General features: G+C 43.6%; 1 protein-coding gene across 2 annotated transcripts; it reads left to right on the top strand.

Annotated features, from left to right (window-relative positions):
• Positions 1-1,909: 1,909 nt before the first annotated feature.
• On the top strand, positions 1,910-16,237 carry Mtres1 (mitochondrial transcription rescue factor 1). Of its 2 annotated transcripts, none has more exons than XM_020170091.2 (4): positions 1,910-1,999; positions 6,949-7,427; positions 9,590-9,662; positions 15,724-16,237. In XM_020170091.2, exons 2-4 carry the CDS (start codon positions 6,961-6,963, stop codon positions 15,901-15,903), a joined length of 720 nt encoding a protein of 239 aa, XP_020025680.2. In that variant the 5' UTR covers positions 1,910-1,999; positions 6,949-6,960; the 3' UTR covers positions 15,904-16,237. The 2 variants fall into 2 exon arrangements, with proteins under 2 accessions (XP_020025680.2, XP_073933597.1); XM_074077496.1 differs by lacking the exon at positions 1,910-1,999 and adding an exon at positions 2,077-2,258.
• The last annotated feature ends 538 nt before the right edge of the window (positions 16,238-16,775 follow it).

Genomic DNA, 16,775 nt, shown 5'->3' with positions numbered 1-16,775 from the left:
TTGAGAGAAAAACACTTTAGGCCATTAGATCATGGGATATCAGGAGTGGCTTTTGAATCTCCCACCCACCCTAAGGTGGGTTGCCATCAAACAAAATCCACGCCTATAAACCATACCCTAGGGGTCAAATGGACCCAATAATTTGTTTCTTGTAAATCTGTTGACCTATCCTAGCCTGGAAAATCTGTAGAACTACCCTAGCCTGGTGACCTTAACTGTGATTTCAGCTTAGTGGACTGGTCCGGGGAGGAAGTCCCTTCCACTTCAATAAAAGCTGTGACAGGCGGGGCTCACGCCTGTAATCCTAGCTACTCAGGAGGCAGAGATCAGAAGGATCACAGTTTGAAGCCTGCCTAGAGCAAATAGTCCATAAGACCCTATCTGGAAAAAACCCATCACAAAAAAAAAGGCGGGGGCCGGGGGGGGAGGTGCGGAGAGGATTGGTAGAGTGGCTTAATGGTGAAGATCCTTAGTTCAAACCCCAGTACTGGAAAAACAAAACAAACAAACAAAAAAACTTGTGACAGGATAGAGTTGTCAATCTCTTTCTCACCCTAGAGGCTGTCTGCTTTTAGTCCATTGAAAGTATATTCCTTTTCTAATAAACGTTGAGATAATTTGCACTACATTTTCGCATCTTGCCTGAATTCTCTCAGGGCATGCAAGGATGAAGGTAGATACCAGCGCTGACTTTCTGGTAACATAGTGACCAAATTGATTGTATGTAATTCAATTCCTTTTAACTTGGAGGGACTGGGGTTTGAACTCAGGGCTTCATGCTTGCAAAGCAAGCACTTTACTGCTTGAGCCATGCCTCCAGTCCAATTCCTTTTAACTTCTTCCATAACCATGCATAATTATACAGCAAATTTTGTACAGTTTATAAAAATACCGATTAACCCCACTGCGGGCAGTTTATTAACAATGTATCTGGAATCTTTTGCAAATTATTTAAAACCAGTAAATGCAACTGTGTATCCCCCAAAACGTCAATGGTATAAACCGAGCCAGGGGCCGGGGCTCAAGTCTGTAATCCTAGCTACTCAGTAGGCAGAGAGCAGGAGGATCGCTGTTGGAAGCCAGCGCGGGCGTATGGTTCCACGCTATCTTAGCTCGGAAAAACCCTTCACAAAAATAGGGCTGGTGAAGTGGCTCAAGGTGAGAGTTCAAGCCCCAGTACGGCAAAAACCAACAAACAAAAAACCCCAGCATAAACTGAATGGACATGTGAGACTGTATCATTTCGGCCCCTGAAGCAATTCGTAACTGCTGTTTCCCATTGCAAAAATGCAACCAAGTGGCCGCTGCGATGCTGCGCGGTGAAAATCAGTGTAGCCATGTGCGGAACGCGTAAGCGAGGACGTTCTGAAAACAAGAAAAAAATCGCTGTTTCGAATTTAATACAGCATATATCCCCATGCTCATTAATGTGAGCATGTATAACGCCTTATGAACCATGTCGTCCCTTGGAAATTCCTCCTTTAGAGTGTGGTTCCTCGTAATACCTCTCTGCAGTGTTCGGCGTATTTTCACAGATAAGCCCCCCCTCCCCCTTTTTGGCCAATCCCTACTGCATGACAAGTAACTTGGACAAATGTGTGACAAGTAGCTTTATTCTTGAAAGGATGTTCTGAACGTCTCTTATATTTTAAGTTCTGGCGCGTTTCGTATATTTTTCTGGAGATATCTACAATTCTCAAATATGTTCAAAGACGTTGGCGACTCCAGAGAGACGACCACCACAAGAAAACCAAGCTCTGTCTCCAGCCACGTGGGTCGCTGTGGCTGTGGCATCCTCCCTCGGCTCGGCCTGGGGCGGTCCTCCAACGTGCAGCGTCCAGCAGGGGTCGCTGTGCTAACGCCGCGGTGGCGGCGCGCCCCGCCGGGCCCTCTCTCTCTCGCACGGGCGCCGGCGGAAGGGGCGGGGCAGAGGCAGAGCTGGCCCGGAGGCCTGCGGTCGGCGCGGCCGCGGGGACGAACGCGCGGCCCTGACGTACAGGTAAGTGCGCCCCTACTGGCGTGCCGCGCCCCCGGCCCGCGCCCCTCTCTGTTGCTTCACGGCGCGCACACGTGAACCGCGCTGGCCCGCCCCGCCCACGCCTCTGCCTGGGCTCCTCGTGAGTCCCGAGTCCTGCGGAGTCCCACCAGCCTGGGACGCCCTGGGGCTGTGGGGCTGTCGGAATTGGGCGGGCCGAGTTGTCCGCGTTTTGGCTTGGCAGCTACTGCTGGTCCCAGACGCAGATCTGGAACTCGCCGACGTGGGTGTCCGGTTTCATTGACCTTGGGGATCTGGGAAGGGGCAGGAGAGGAGGCTGACCTTGTCTGGGCCGTCAACTGTGAAGTTCCAGAAGGGAGGGGTTTGGGCTGCGGTAGACTTCAGGGCAGGACCTCCCCCATTTTACGGAGCGGTGAGCTGGCTGGAACAGGGACCGATTCCCAGCTCATGCATGTCAAGGACAGCGTTACCTCTGCATCTTCGACCTTGCTGTTCCGATAGTCCTAATTCATGTTTTGTAGCTCTTGTGACAATCTCACCCGAAACCCCTTACACCGCCGCAGGTCTTTTCATATGACTCCTATCAGGTCGCTTTAAGATCTTACTATGACTGCTGTGCTGTCTGGGTCAGGCCCAGACTTTAACGTACAAGGGTCTTGGAGGTCTGGCTCCTAACCCATCCTTGTTCTTTTCTGGGTTTATTCTAATGCAGCGATCCTCCTGGTTTACTTTCATTCCACAATTTGGTGGTGGTGGTGGTGGTAGTTGATTGTTCTTTTGAAACAGGCTATAGCCTGGGCTGGCTTCGAACTCGCTTTCCTCCAGCCTTGTTCTCCCTGAGTGCTGGGATTACAGGCGGCTCAGTCCACAAGTTTTAATTAAGTACTTACTATGTCCCAAGTATACTCTGGGCACGTCGAATTCAGTGGGGCAGGGGAGGGGGATGGGGGGGTGGGAAGCATAGGAGTGAAAAGACCTACTCTTGTGGAGTTTCTGTTTTCTGGAAGCCACATGCAAACAAAAAACATTCAGTAAATTATATGACTGCCTATGATAAGTGCTATGGGTGAAAAAAGTAAGGTAAGGGGGAGTGGGAGGGTAAGATGGAATAGAATCAGGCCTCATTGAGGGGGCATTTGAGTTAAGACTTCAAGAAGATGAGGAGTTACCAGGAACCCATGTCTCATGCCTGTAATCCTAGTTAGTCAGGAGGCAGAGATCAGGAGGATTACAGTTCGAAGTCAGCTCCAGCAAAAAATTCAAGAGACCCTGTCTAGAAAAAAACCCACCACAAAAAAGGACTGGTGGAGTGACTCAAGGTGAGATCCAGTACCACAAAAAATAAAAATAAAAAAAGAAACCTTGCAGATAGCTGTTAAGAGTGTTTAGGCCTAGCTAGAACAAAGGCCTCTGGTATGGTTTGAATGTGGTCTGCCAAATTTCTTGTGTTGGAAACTTGGTTCCAAGAGCAGCAGTGTTGAAAGGTGGGACCTTTGTGAAGTGATTGGTTTATGAGGGTTATCTTCTGAGTGGATTAATCCATTCATGGGTGAATGAGCCATCTAGGGAGTAGTTTTAAAAGGTTTGTTATATAAGCAAGCTTTCTCTGGCATGACTCCTCTTTCTCACCATCATGCCCTCTACCGTGTTGTGATGTAGGAAGAAGGCCTTTACCAGGTGCCAGCACCCTGCTCTTGAACTTTCCAACCTTCAGAACCTCTGTTCTTTGTTTTGTTTTGTTTTTGGTGAGCCTTTCTGTTCCAAAGCAGGCACTCAAAAAGTAGGCATTCTGTTTGAGCCACACCTCCAGTCCATTTTGCTCTGCTTATTTTGGAGATAGGGTCTTGTGAACTGTTTGCCTGGTCTGGCCTCCAACCTTGATCCTCCTGAACTCAGCCTCCCAAGTTGCTAGGATTACAGGCTTGAGCCACCGGCATCTGACTCCGTTTGTGCTTTCGTAAGGTTTCAAGGAAAAAAAGGTATGAATTAGTTTTTGTTGTTATTTTGAATTAATTTTTTGAGACAGGATTTCATTAAATGCGCAGGCTAGCCTTGAATTGCCATTCTCCTGCTTCAGCCGTCTGAGTGCTGGAAAAGATCATAGGTGTGTTGTCGGGTCTGGCTCAATGACCTTTTGGAGTTAGAAAATGATAGAGAATGGATTGGGAGAGCATAGACAATGAAAGCCTTTGGGAGTTTTATTGTAAAGAGGAGCAAGAAGTGGTAGCTGCAGGGTGGAATAGTTAAGAGGTTTGGTTTTCAGTCTGCTTATTTGCTTGTTTTTGAATGAGAGAAATAACACGCTGATAGAATGGTCCATTAGAAAGTGAGTTTGCTCTTTCCTGTCATTCAGTTTCAGGCCACCTTTACTATCGGATTGCTTCTTAGACATCCCTGTCTGGGGCTCCAGCTTACAGAGCGTCCAGCCTCCTCCAGACCTACATTCATTTCTGTTCTCTGACAGTCAGTTTACTTACCCACATACCATTTGAATGGCAGGCAGTTCCTTAAGGGCAAGGAAGACTGGTTTTTGCAGAACTGGGGTTTGAACTCAGGGCCTACACCTGGAGCCACTTCACCAGCCCTTTTTTTGTGGTGGGTTTTTCTGAGGTAGAATCTCACAAACTATTTGCCCAGGCTGGCTTTAAGCTGAGATCCTCCTGATCTCTGCCTCCTGAGTAGCTAGGATTATAGGTGTGAGCCACCAGTGCCCAGTAAGTACTGGGTTTTATACCTAGGCCTAACCAGGCACTTGGATATGTAGGCAAATGTGTAACTGTAGGATATATATAATCATGGGTAGTAAGCTCATTTCATTTCTAGAAAATGAATCTGAAGCTATATACTGTTCTTGTATGTGCTCAGCAGGTTGGGGGTGACAGGAATAGGCACAGTTCCTCCTGTTACTGTTCTTAAAATATGTGAGATATAATAGTCCACATGAATTAATTAGAAAGTGATGAAAGAGAGGCAGGCATGGCGGGGCATGTCTAATTCCAGCACTGGGGAGGCTGAGACAGGAGGATCTCAAGTTCAAGGCTCATAGCAAGACCCTATCTCAAAATAAATAAAAGTGACAAAAGACAGTGGTGCAACCTGAGTCTGAAAAAGGGCGTATGGTACAGGGATGGCAGGTGGAGGGTGCAGCTTGTATGGGGTCTGGAAGAGCAGGTCAGCCAGAAGGATAATGATTTCCAGCACTAGAATCCTGTTTTCTTTTTTTCAAATGGAATACAACAATCCAGTATTCATCAGCACTGATCTGCTTTCCAGTATATTAGTTTTGCACCTTTTTTTTTCTTTTTTTGGTGGGACTGGGGTTTGAACTCAGGTCTTTGCACTTGCCAAGCAGGTACTGTGCTGCTTTAGCCACACCTCCAGTCCAGCACTGCTCTGGTTTAAGAGGAACTGGGGGCCTAGTTGGGCCCTCTTCACTCAGGGCCCTCCTGACCAGTTCTGGGTTCTCAGGCTCCTCCCTTGAGGCCTTGGATGGGCAAATAATCATCATCTTCAGTAAAAACTAGGTTAATGTGTTTCTTCTAATTTATGATTTTTATAGATAAATGTAGATACAGTATGTGTGTGGGGAGGGGTGGTTCTAGGGTTTGAATTTAGGGCCTCCCACTTGCTAGGTTTGTGCTCTACCGCTTGAACCATTCTGCCAGCCCTTTTTTGTGTTGGGTATTTTGTTTCTTTATTCATTTATTCATATGTGCATACATTGTTGGGGCCATTTCTCCTTGTGTTGGGTATTTTTGAGACAGGGTCTTGAGCTATTTGCCTGGGTTGGCTTCAAACTGCGATCTACCTGATCTCTGCCTCCTGAGTAGCTAGGATTACAGGCGCGAGCCGCTGGCGCCCAACATTTTTTTTTCATTCTCTTAGAATATGTGTAAATGTAATGTATTGCAACAGTTCTCTTAAAGGTCTTCAGGTAGTTTCTAGTCATTATTTTAGAATACTCTATGAATTTAAAAATTACTTCAAATTATACTTCTGTTGAAAAACAAATAGCCCTTAAGTTGAGCCTGCTTCCTTGCTCATTTAAGGTGGAATAAGAGTTGAGCTTGTGTGTCTGCTCATTTATACCAGGAAAAGAAGGCACTAAAATGTTAACGGAAACTGGAAATAGCTTTGTGTTTTGTGTGAGCCATACTGATAATTGTTATCAGTCCCAAAGTATAATCTTGGCACAGAGGAAAGTCATTTACAGACTCAAAATATCAGATAATTCCTGAATACAAGAGTTAGTCAAGTAAAAAAAAAAAAAGATGAAGCTACTGACCATGTAAAATCTCATCTCTTACCAAATCATTTCTCTTAAATCATCTTAATGTACTTAGGGAGGTTTGCCACCTTCATAAAATGGTTTCTGCTTCATATAAGGTAACTACAGGAGTCAATTACTCTCTGGCATGTCAGTACCTTAGTGCCTCCGGATATAAAAGGAGGCAAATTGCAGATCTGTTTATATTCTTCATCCTAACTTTTATTTGGTGGTGTTGGAGGTTGACATAAAGTTTAGAGATTCACTTTGGGTTTTAGGAAATATGACCAGCTATCCTTCCTTGGCAGTGTCAATATTGTAAAGGTGGGCATGCCATCAACCTTTCTCTCCTGATTTTTCTTTATTTTTTTTGACAAATCATTGAGAATTACTGTTAATTTTTTTTAGTGGCAATCAGTACCAAAAGCTGATTGGGGACAAGGAGAACAGTAGAACCAGTGTTCACACATACTAGCATCTTGTTGGAAGTTCATGACAACACTGTGAGCTGAGCCTGTTAATTGCAGCTAGAAGATGCGGCTTGGTATGGTGTGCAGTCCTCGAACCATGCAGACTGCTAACCTCCTTGCGTTGGAGAGCACAAGTGCACATGTGGATGGTGTATGTTATAAGAATGTCCTGACACCGCACTTGGGAAATAAAGCTGAATCATTATCTCTTTCAGGTTATATGCACCATGGCTATGACTGGTATCAGATTGTTCACTGGTGTTTTAAGAAAGCCAGATGCCTGCATTGGACTCTGGAGTGTGCTTCAAGAGACACCTTCACACAAACTCTGTGCTTCCTGGAATCGATGCTTGTACTTTTCTAGTACCAAGTTAAATACATCAAATTATAAAACACTTTTCCATAAGATTTTTTCTCTGAGACACCCAGGGCTTTTAATATCTCCAGAATATATTCCACTTTCTGTAAGATTCAAAAGCAATATAAACTCTAAAAAACACACCAACAAAACTCTGCAAAAAGTAGAGGACAAAGAGGACTCGGATGAGGAGGGTGATCATAATGAGAGGAGTGAGCAGGAAGAGGAGCTTGAGGATGACCCTAGTGTGCCCAAAGACTACAAAGACCTGGACAAAGTTGTGCAGTCTTTTCGGTATGATGTTGTCCTGAAGACAGGCCTCGATATTGGGAGAAAGTGAGTATCGTAATGTATTTTATTGTAAACTCACTCGTCATCTGGTTATCTCAGTCAGTATTACACTCAGCCCATATTATGGTGGAGAATAACACAGACATGAAAGACAGCCTATTTCAGTTCTTTCTTTCCTTTTTTTTTTTTTGGTGGTACTGGGGTTTGAACTCAGGGTCTACACTTTAAGCCACTCTACCAGCTCTTTTTTGTGAAGAAGTTTTTCAAGATAGGGTCTCACAAACTGTTTGCTCACGCTGGCTTTGAACCTTGATTCTCTACCCCCTGAGTAGCTAGGATTACAGGTATGAACCACCAGCATCTGGTGGGACTGGGTTTTGAACTGTTTGCAAAGTAGGCATTCTACATTTTGGTCTGGTTATTTTGGAAATAGGTGTCTTATGAAATATTTGCCAGGCTGGTCTTGAACAACTTCCCAAGTAACTAGAATTATAGGCATGAGCCACTAGCACCCAGCTCAACCACAGTTTTTTTTAGGAGAAAATGAATCACCATATTAGGTGGATATAGTAATTATAAAAAGCACCTGGATTTCACAAATACTACAATGTAAGAAGGTACTACCTAGAATTAACTAGAGGAATATAAAGTGGTTAAGAATGCAGGTTATTTTTTCTTTTTTACAGCACTGGGGTTTGAACTAAGGGCATTGTGCAGGCACTCTTCCACTTGAACCATACCCTTTCCTTTTTAGTTTATTTTTGAGATAGGGTCTCACTAGCTTTGCCCAAGCTGGCCTTGAACTCTTAATCCTCCTGCCACTGCCTTGTTAGTAGCTGGGATTATAAGCATGTACCATCACACCCTGCAAAAATCAAGGTTCTTAAACTTGACATGATGGAACATATCTATAAACCTAGCACTTAGGAAGTTGAGGCAGGAGGATCATGAGTCAGAAGCCAAACTGGGCTACATAGCAAGATCTTGTCTCCAGTAAATAAATAAGAATGAAGGCAGGGTCTTGAGCCAGACTACTTGGGTCTCAATCCTGGTTCTGTGTGTAACCCTGAGTTATTTAAATCCTCTGTGCCTCAGTTTCCTCATCTGTAAAATGAGGTTAGTAGAAGCTATTTTAGAAGGTAGTTGCTAGGATTAATGAGTATTTAGAGCACTTGTAACTTCCTGGCATGAAGCAGGTGCTCAATGTATACTAGCCATTGCAAAAAAAATACTGTGTGTTACATGTAATACATAGAAACTTAAGTATAACTTTCAAGATTTCTTTAATATGTTCTTTCTCTCTCTGCTAAACAAATTAGCACAGTGACCCTCATTGTTTGTTCATTCCTTTAGCAATCACTTATTGTGTGCATTCTGTATACAAGCTAAAAATTGTGATCTGAATAAATTCAGAAAGATTTCCTTATGTAATTTGTACCTTTATGGTGTGGTTTAATTGCATGATTTAATTTTTTAATCTATGAAACGTAAGAGTCTCATAAAGATGATTCTTAGCTCATTACTCCCCTCCCCCTTGGCCTCCTGATCAGTTTTGTCGGATGATCTCTAAAGTCTGGCAAACTCACAATGGGGCCTCTCCTTTCTCAGCATAGTAGCTGCTGTTGTTATTAAGCCAAACCCCAGATGTAAGTTACCTGGAGTCATTATCAGAAGGAAAAGGCACTGGTTTTTGTCTGCATCTTTCTCTGGTCTGGTTGTTCAGTGGTTTAAATTCAGAGAGATTAGCAGCTGTCAGGTTGGAATTTCTCCAACCTCAAAGCAGACTGGCCTCACCATATGTGTGGTTGCCTGCATTTTCTCTCAGAATACAGAGCAGGTATCTGCAGGGAAGAAAGTGCCCAATCACTTTGACCATTGTGAATCACCAGCTCCAGCTGCTGCACTGGGAGAGTGGAGCTTGGTCTGCCTGATAAAACATCCACAAAGCCCCATCCAATTAGCTGGCAGAAGTACTGGCAGATATCTGCAGCAGCTCGGCATCTATTCAGGAGTGGCCTTTGGTCACCCTGTTTTAGCTTCATATGGGCAGAGTTGACTTTCACTTTCCCAGCTGCTAACGTGGAGATTTTTTAAGGGAGTCACTGTCAGAATAAATGTTAATGACCAGTGTTTTTCTCAAACGTGTATCATTGTTTCAAATATATTTCTATATTTTAAAAAATACTTTTCCTTCTTTTTTATAATAGCAAAATAGAAGATGCATTCTACAAAGGAGAACTCAGACTGAATGGGGAAAAATTATGGAAGAAAAGCAGAACGGTGAGATTACACTTATCATGACTGCCAGATAATTTTGTCTGTTGCTCTGCCAGTACTCAGTGCTGCCCCAGATTTTCCCTTGGGCTTCTTACTCATGGTGGACAGTGGCTCCTTACCTTCTCTAAGGTCCTCTGTGGCCCTGGTCAGTCTTGTGGGAATCATCAGCAGGCTTCAGTCACACAGGCCACTTTCTCTTTTGCAGCCTTGATGACCTTGTGATGAAGAGGATTTTAGGATAAATCATCATCAGGATTGGCAAAAACCCATTAATTAAACTTTCAGGTTATTAATGTTAGCCCACATGGAATCATAATAATTAGGTTGCAAAGAAACATTTGATCCATGAAGAGATGTTCTTTGGCCTGGTGTTAACTGAGCATTTTGCTCATTTCAGCAATACTCACAAACACTTGCTGGAGGCACTCACTGCTTTATGTGCAGGACAGCTTGCAAAAAGATGTTCTGTGTTTTCTGACAGGTCTACAATACTATTGTTAAGTAAAAGGAGTCACTTATATAAGAAAATGTACTTCCATTGTCCACCTTTGTAACAACAAATCACACACACACACACACACACACACACACACACACACACACACACACACACACACACACACACCCCAGGCAAACAGTTTGTGAGATTCTATCTCAGAAAAACCCATCACAAAAAAAGGGCTGGTGAAGTGGCTTCAGGTGTAGGTCCTGAGTTCAAGCCCTGCAAAAAAAAAAAAAAAAGTTACATATAGATGTACATCTGAAATTAAGGTAGCACTATTACTACTGGGATGTTATGGGTAGTATTCATTTTTTCATGCCTTTTATTTTCTAAATTTTTACCATGAGTATGTATCACTTGCATAATTGGACAAACAAAAGTCAAGAAAACACAATAACAAGGTGTTAGAAAATCCTTTCAAAATTTGGAAACAAAACCTATGAGACATAAGACATAACCTCTTAATGTTGAGGGAACTAATGTTCCAGAGAAGTTAAACACACTTTTTGAGGTGGTTTTTGTTGCTTCTTTCATATTTTAAAACCCCTTTGGAGTTGGAGGGCCTGAGCTACCTCCTGTGCATCAAGGTGAGCACTGAGACTTCCCTCAGTCCTTTCTCCCTGATCAGAAGAAAGAAAACTCCCCATGCTCGGCTCAGTCCCCCAGTCACAAGGTCTAAGATCCTCTGACAGTCCTGGAGCTGGCAGGTTAAGATGGGCCTATCAGCCATTGTTCAGAGAGCTGCATAAAACCAGGCACTCCAGATAGGCTCTTTTCTGCCTTAATCTCTTTGTCCTGGCTATAGCCTGGCCCTCCTCTTAGCCACAGTATTCCAAAGGCAAGACCTGTTCTTGGAATAAGGAAAATGATTGCTCCCTGAACACCCTGCCTCTCTTCTGGGACCTCATTTATAAACCCACAAGCCTATTTTTCCCCCTGCTTTGAGATATTGTTAACTACAGCCTAATTGCTGCTGCTTCATTCTGCCTTAGGTGTTCTGTTGTCTCGGCTGCCTTCCAGAATTCTCTTGAGGGTCAGCAAAGGCAGAGGCCAGTTAACACTCAGCTGCCTTGTTACTAGGAGGCCTGGTAGCCATAGAAACTGCAGCTAAGGGAAGATTTGAAATGTAGATATTTGGAACAGCCTAATCCCAGCCAGTTTTGCTTTGTGTCTGCTAAAGGACAGTGTCTCTGAGGGAATAAAGAATGCCTCGCCTTCCTTAGCCTGCTCCATGGAGCCTGTGTCTGACCGCTGGCCCTGAGGGGTCAGGCACTTGTCTGATGCTGCAGCTCCAGCCGAGGCTGCCTGTAGTGGAGCAAAGCTTTACTGTGCTCTGCAACCAGGTGGGGTCCAGAGTGCCATAGGTGCTGGATAACTGTTGACTTATATACTGGGTGTGAGGAGCCCAAGTATAGGAATTGATGCCTTCCTAAACTCATCTCTGCCCTAGAAGGAAGCCCCCAAAGGGATGCGCTGCACACTAACTGCTCTTGAGTCAAGCACAGTGTGTCTATGAAAGGATACCCAAAAAGGGTTGTCTTTTCTAAATTTCATGTGGCATGCATACATTACCTATTAGAAATGAACTTTAATGAAATAAAGTTATGCCAAAAAAGGTAAAGCAGTTTCCAAGCTTTATATTTCTGTTTTCATCTTTTTAAAGACAGTCTCACCATGTAGCCCAGGCTGGCCTTAAACTCATGATCCTCCTGACTTAGCCTCCAAGTGCTGGTATTACAGGGGTGAATCACTGTGCCTGGCCAGCCTTCTATTTCTGTACAATGATATTTCAATTGTCTACACAGGCTAATTTGGTCTCTTTTTCTTTTTTTTCAATTGAACCCAGCAGAACTGCAGGATGGCAGCACCCTCCAGATAGTGCCTGTGTGGGCCCATTTTTCACACTTCAGAGGAGAAGCAGTCTTTTTTTTGGTACTTGGGATTGAACTCAGAGCCTACACCTTAAGCTACTCCACCAGCCCTATTTTTGTGAAGGGTTTTTTGAGATAGGGTCTCATGGAACTATTTGCCTGGGCTGGCTTAGAACCTCGATACTCCTGGTCTCTGCCTCCTTAGTAGCTAGGATTACAGGCATGAGCCACCAGCACCCAGCCAAGAGAAGCAGTCTTGATGTCTAGATATAATTTGAACTTTTTGTTTATTTGCTTGTTTCTCAGACCAGAGGAAAGGAAGTTAATGGTTTAAAATTTAGGGCTGGCAAAGTAGCTTAAGTGGTAGAGCATCTGCCTAGCAAGTGTGAGGCCCTGAGTTCAAACCTCAGTGCTGCCAAGCAAAAAGCGTTAAAAAGTCTGCCCCTGCATGAATTTTACATCTAGCTACTATGGGCCTCCTGGACTGACCAATGTAGTATTGTACTAGCAGGTATGATGCGCACATAACGAGTGATTTATTGGGCCTGCAGAGGGCTTGAGTGGGTGGGAGAGCAGATCTGGGCGGGAGGGCAGATAGATATGGGCTTGCCTTGTTGAGGTACAATATTTTGATAGTTGTAGTTATCTGCCTTAGAGAACATAATTGGGAAATAAGGGTGAGGCCAGTATTTGACACCATGCTTCTTTTTTTTTTTTCATTTTTCTTTTATTATTCATATGTGCATACAAGGCTTGGTTTATTTCTCCCCCCTGCCCCCACCCCCTCCCTTACCACCCACTCCACCCCCTCCCGCTCCCCCCCTCAATACCCAGCAGAAACTATTTTGCCCTTATCTCTAATTTTGTTGTAGAGAGAGTATAAGCAATAATAGGAAGGAACAAGGGGTTTTGCTGGTTGAGATAAAGATAGCTATACAGGGCATTGACTCACATTGATTTCCTGTGCGTGGGTGTTACCTTCTAGGTTAATTCTTTTTGATCTAACCTTTTCTCTAGTACCTGTTCCCCTTTTCCTATTGGCCTCAGTTGCTTTAAGGTATCTGCTTTAGTTTCTCTGCATTAAGGGCAACAAATGCTAGCTAGTTTTTTAGGTGTCTTACCTATCCTCACCCCTCCCTTGTGTGCTCTCGCTTTTATCATGTGCTCATAGTCCAATCCCATTGTTGTGTTTGCCCTTGATCTAATGTCCACATATGAGGGAGAACATAAGATTTTTGGTCTTTTGAGCCAGGCTAACCTCACTCAGAATGATGTTCTCCAATTCCATCCATTTACCAGCGAATGATAACATTTCATTCTTCTTCATGGCTGCATAAAATTCCATTGTGTATAGATACCACATTTTCTTAATCCATTCGTCAGTGGTGGGGCATCTTGGCTGTTTCCATAACTTGGCTATTGTGAATAGTGCCGCAATAAACATGGATGTGCAGGTGCCTCTGGAGTAACAGTCTTTTGGGTATATCCCCAAGAGTGGTATTGCTGGATCAAATGGTAGATCGATGTCCAGCTTTTTAAGTAGCCTCCAAATTTTTTTCCAGAGTGGTTGTACTAGTCTACATTCCCACCAACAGTGTAAGAGGGTTCCTTTTTCCCCCGCATCCTCGCCAACACCTGTTGTTGGTGGTGTTGCTGATGATGGCTGTTCTAACAGGGGTGAGGTGGAATCTTAGTGTGGTTTTAATTTGCATTTCCTTTATTGCTAGAGATGGTGAGCATTTTTTCATGTGTTTTCTGGCCATTTGAATTTCTTCTTTTGAGAAAGTTCTGTTTAGTTCACATGCCCATTTCTTTATTGGTTCATTAGTTTTGGGAGAATTTAGTTTTTTAAGTTCCCTGTATATTCTGGTTATCAGTCCTTTGTCTGATGTATAATTGGCAAATATTTTCTCCCACTCTGTGGGTGTTCTCTTCAGTTTAGAGACCATTTCTTTTGATGAACAGAAGCTTTTTAGTTTTATGAGGTCCCATTTATCTATGCTATCTCTTAGTTGCTGTGCTGCTGGGGTTTCATTGAGAAAGTTCTTACCTATACCTACTAACTCCAGAGTATTTCCTACTCTTTCTTGTATCAACTTAAGAGTTTGGGGTCTGATATTAAGATCCTTGATCCATTTTGAGTTAATCTTGGTATAGGGTGATATACATGGATCTAGTTTCAGTTTTTTGCAGACTGCTAACCAGTTTTCCCAGCAGTTTTTGTTGAAAAGGCTGCTATTTCTCCATCGTATATTTTTAGCTCCTTTGTCAAAGATAAGTTGCTCATAGTTGTGTGGCTTCATATCTGGATCCTCTATTCTGTTCCACTGGTCTTCATGTCTGTTTTTGTGCCAGTACCATGCTGTTTTTATTGTTATTGCTTTGTAATATAGTTTGAAGTCAGGTATTGTAATACCTCCTGCATTGTTCTTTTGACTGAGTATTGCCTTGGCTATTCGTGGCCTCTTGTTTTTCCATATAAATTTAACAGTAGATTTTTCAATCTCTTTGATGAATGTCATTGGAATTTTGATGGGAATTGCATTAAACATGTAGATTACTTGACACCATGCTTCTTAAACTGAAGCCCTGCAGAAGGCTTTTGAATGATTATTGTGTCCACCTATAATTGTGGTATTGCCCCTGGCCCCACCATTGGAAGCAGTTGGGAGGTAGCCCCCAGTCACTGTGGCTTGTTTTAGTAAAACATGTGGCACCTAGGTCTGTTTAGCCCCTGTTTGAGTCTCTAGGAAAAGATCCCCTGAGATACTGAGCTGCTTGGTCCAGATGTCTGTCACAGCCCCACATCCTGACCTGAGTCTTTGGCCTTGGGCCTTAGAGCTGACATGACTGCTCCAGGGGATGCCTTGACTAGCTCAACCCACAACTTCCTTCTAGGCAAGAGTGGCTTTGACCTCAGCTCATGTAACCCACTGATTCAGCATCCAGCTCTACCTGGGTTGTTTGTTTGTTTGAGACGGGGTCTTACTGTGCAGCCCAGGCTGGCCTCAAACTCACCATCCTCCTGCTGCAGCCTTTTGAGTGCTGGCATTACATGCATGAAATACCACACCCAGCTTCAATTCTTCTGTACATTCCACATTTATGAATTGAGGCTTGTCTCTTTTTGATTGTGTGACTTCATTGGGACCAAAGGCAGTTTCTTTACTTCCATTTCTCTGCAGCTGACTACTGTTCTCCAGTGACTAATTTCCAACAAACTGTCCCATCCCCTTTTGTGTATGTCATCTAGGTTAAAAATCAGTGAGAGTGTTGCATGGGAAATTGTCTTCCGAGTGCATGTAGTAATTACTTTGGACGTACTCTCTAAGCCTGTGCATTACTTTGTGTTTTGCCAGTGTTCCAAAAACAAATGTATTCAGATATTTCCTTAAATTGTCCAATTGATATATTTGAGCGGTCCTACACAGACCATCTACAAGCAGCCAGGTGTCTGTCTGAAGAAAGGACAGTAGCTGGGATTGAGTGCCTTGTGCTCAAGGTACCTCCCTGTGAGGCCCTTTCAGGAGGAAACACCAGGGTAAGGAATGGTTTCAGAGTTGTTTGGGACTTCCTCTCCTGTTCCCCCTGCATGACAGTCTCCAGATTAAAACTCAAAGCACAGATATTTGAGTTGACCTGAGTTTCCCAAAATGTCATATTGTCTCCATTTTTTGTTTTTTTTTTTCAGGTGAAAGTGGGAGATACTTTGGATCTTCTCATTGGAGAGGACACAGAAGCAGAAACACAGGCTGTGATGCGGGTTCTCCTGAAAAAAGTCTTTGAAGAAAAGACTGAAAATGAAAAATACCGTGTGGTGTTACGGCGGTGGAAGAAGTTAAAGTTGCCTAAAAAGAGTATGTCTAAATAAATGAGTTGCTTTTTATCCAGGAAGCTGCTTTCTAGTGATGGGGGGAGGAGCCAATACAAAGAGGACATTTTTACTAAAATAAAGTACTCTTACCATTTGTGGAATCAGCTGAGCATTTTGTGAAAACTGGGGTCGATATCTGGAGACCCTTCCTGGCTGCAGTTCCGCTCCAGTGCAGGATCTGGGCTCCTTTTGACCTAACCAGCCTGGGAACCCCTCAGAGAGACGCGTTGCTGGACGAACTAAGCCCAGAGAAGGTTCTATGGATTTGCCTACTGTTTCCCATATTAACTACCTCAGGAGTCTCTTTAAAATAAACTGGCCTAATTGCTTCTTTGTGTTTTTATTTGAATTTTTTCCCTTTGTGGGGACCAGCCTCCTCAGTGCAGGCTTCTTAGGGCAAAACCAAACAAAGTCAAGGTCACCCTTTGGATTATTGAAAGGGAAGCTCTGAGAGAGCCCTTTTTTCCTCCACCTGCCTGAGAGTCACCAACATGCTGACCTTAGTTCTCTTCACGTTGTTGTCAGAAGTCTAGTCCAGTAAAGTCATTCCAGCTAATTCCATCTGGGCTTGTTAGAGCGGATTTACAATCATTTGTTTAGAGCAGGAGTCGAAAAACTAAGGCAGCCAGAGGCTTGCTTTTGAGTAGTCCTCAAGCTAAGAATGTTTTTACCATTTCTGAAGTGTTCTTTAAAAAAAAAAATATATAGGCATACACAGCAGAGACTGTGTATGTGGCCCACAAAGGCAAAATTACTTACTGTCTAACCCTTCACAGAGAAAGCTTAACTGCTGGTTTAAGGTAATAAGCACAGGGTTTAATTTTAAGGTGGAAGTGGGAGAGACACAGATTTTATCAAGAGAATAACGA

The sequence above is a fragment of the Castor canadensis genome, chromosome 1, assembly GCF_047511655.1.
Source record: "Castor canadensis chromosome 1, mCasCan1.hap1v2, whole genome shotgun sequence".
Taxonomy (NCBI): Eukaryota; Metazoa; Chordata; class Mammalia; order Rodentia; family Castoridae; genus Castor; species Castor canadensis.
The sequence above is the reverse complement of the archived record's forward strand: the minus strand, read 5'-3'. Positions and strand labels throughout refer to the sequence as shown.

Bases quoted from the DNA above. Each gene is read 5' to 3' on its own strand.
- Mtres1 (XM_020170091.2), top strand. From the start codon at position 6,961: ATGGCTATGACTGGTATCAGATTGTTCACTGGTGTTTTAAGAAAGCCA. The intron at 7,428-9,589 runs GTGAGTATCGTA...TTTTTATAATAG, and splicing joins GGCCTCGATATTGGGAGAAA to CAAAATAGAAGATGCATTCT. The intron at 9,663-15,723 runs GTGAGATTACAC...TTTTTTTTTCAG, and splicing joins TATGGAAGAAAAGCAGAACG to GTGAAAGTGGGAGATACTTT.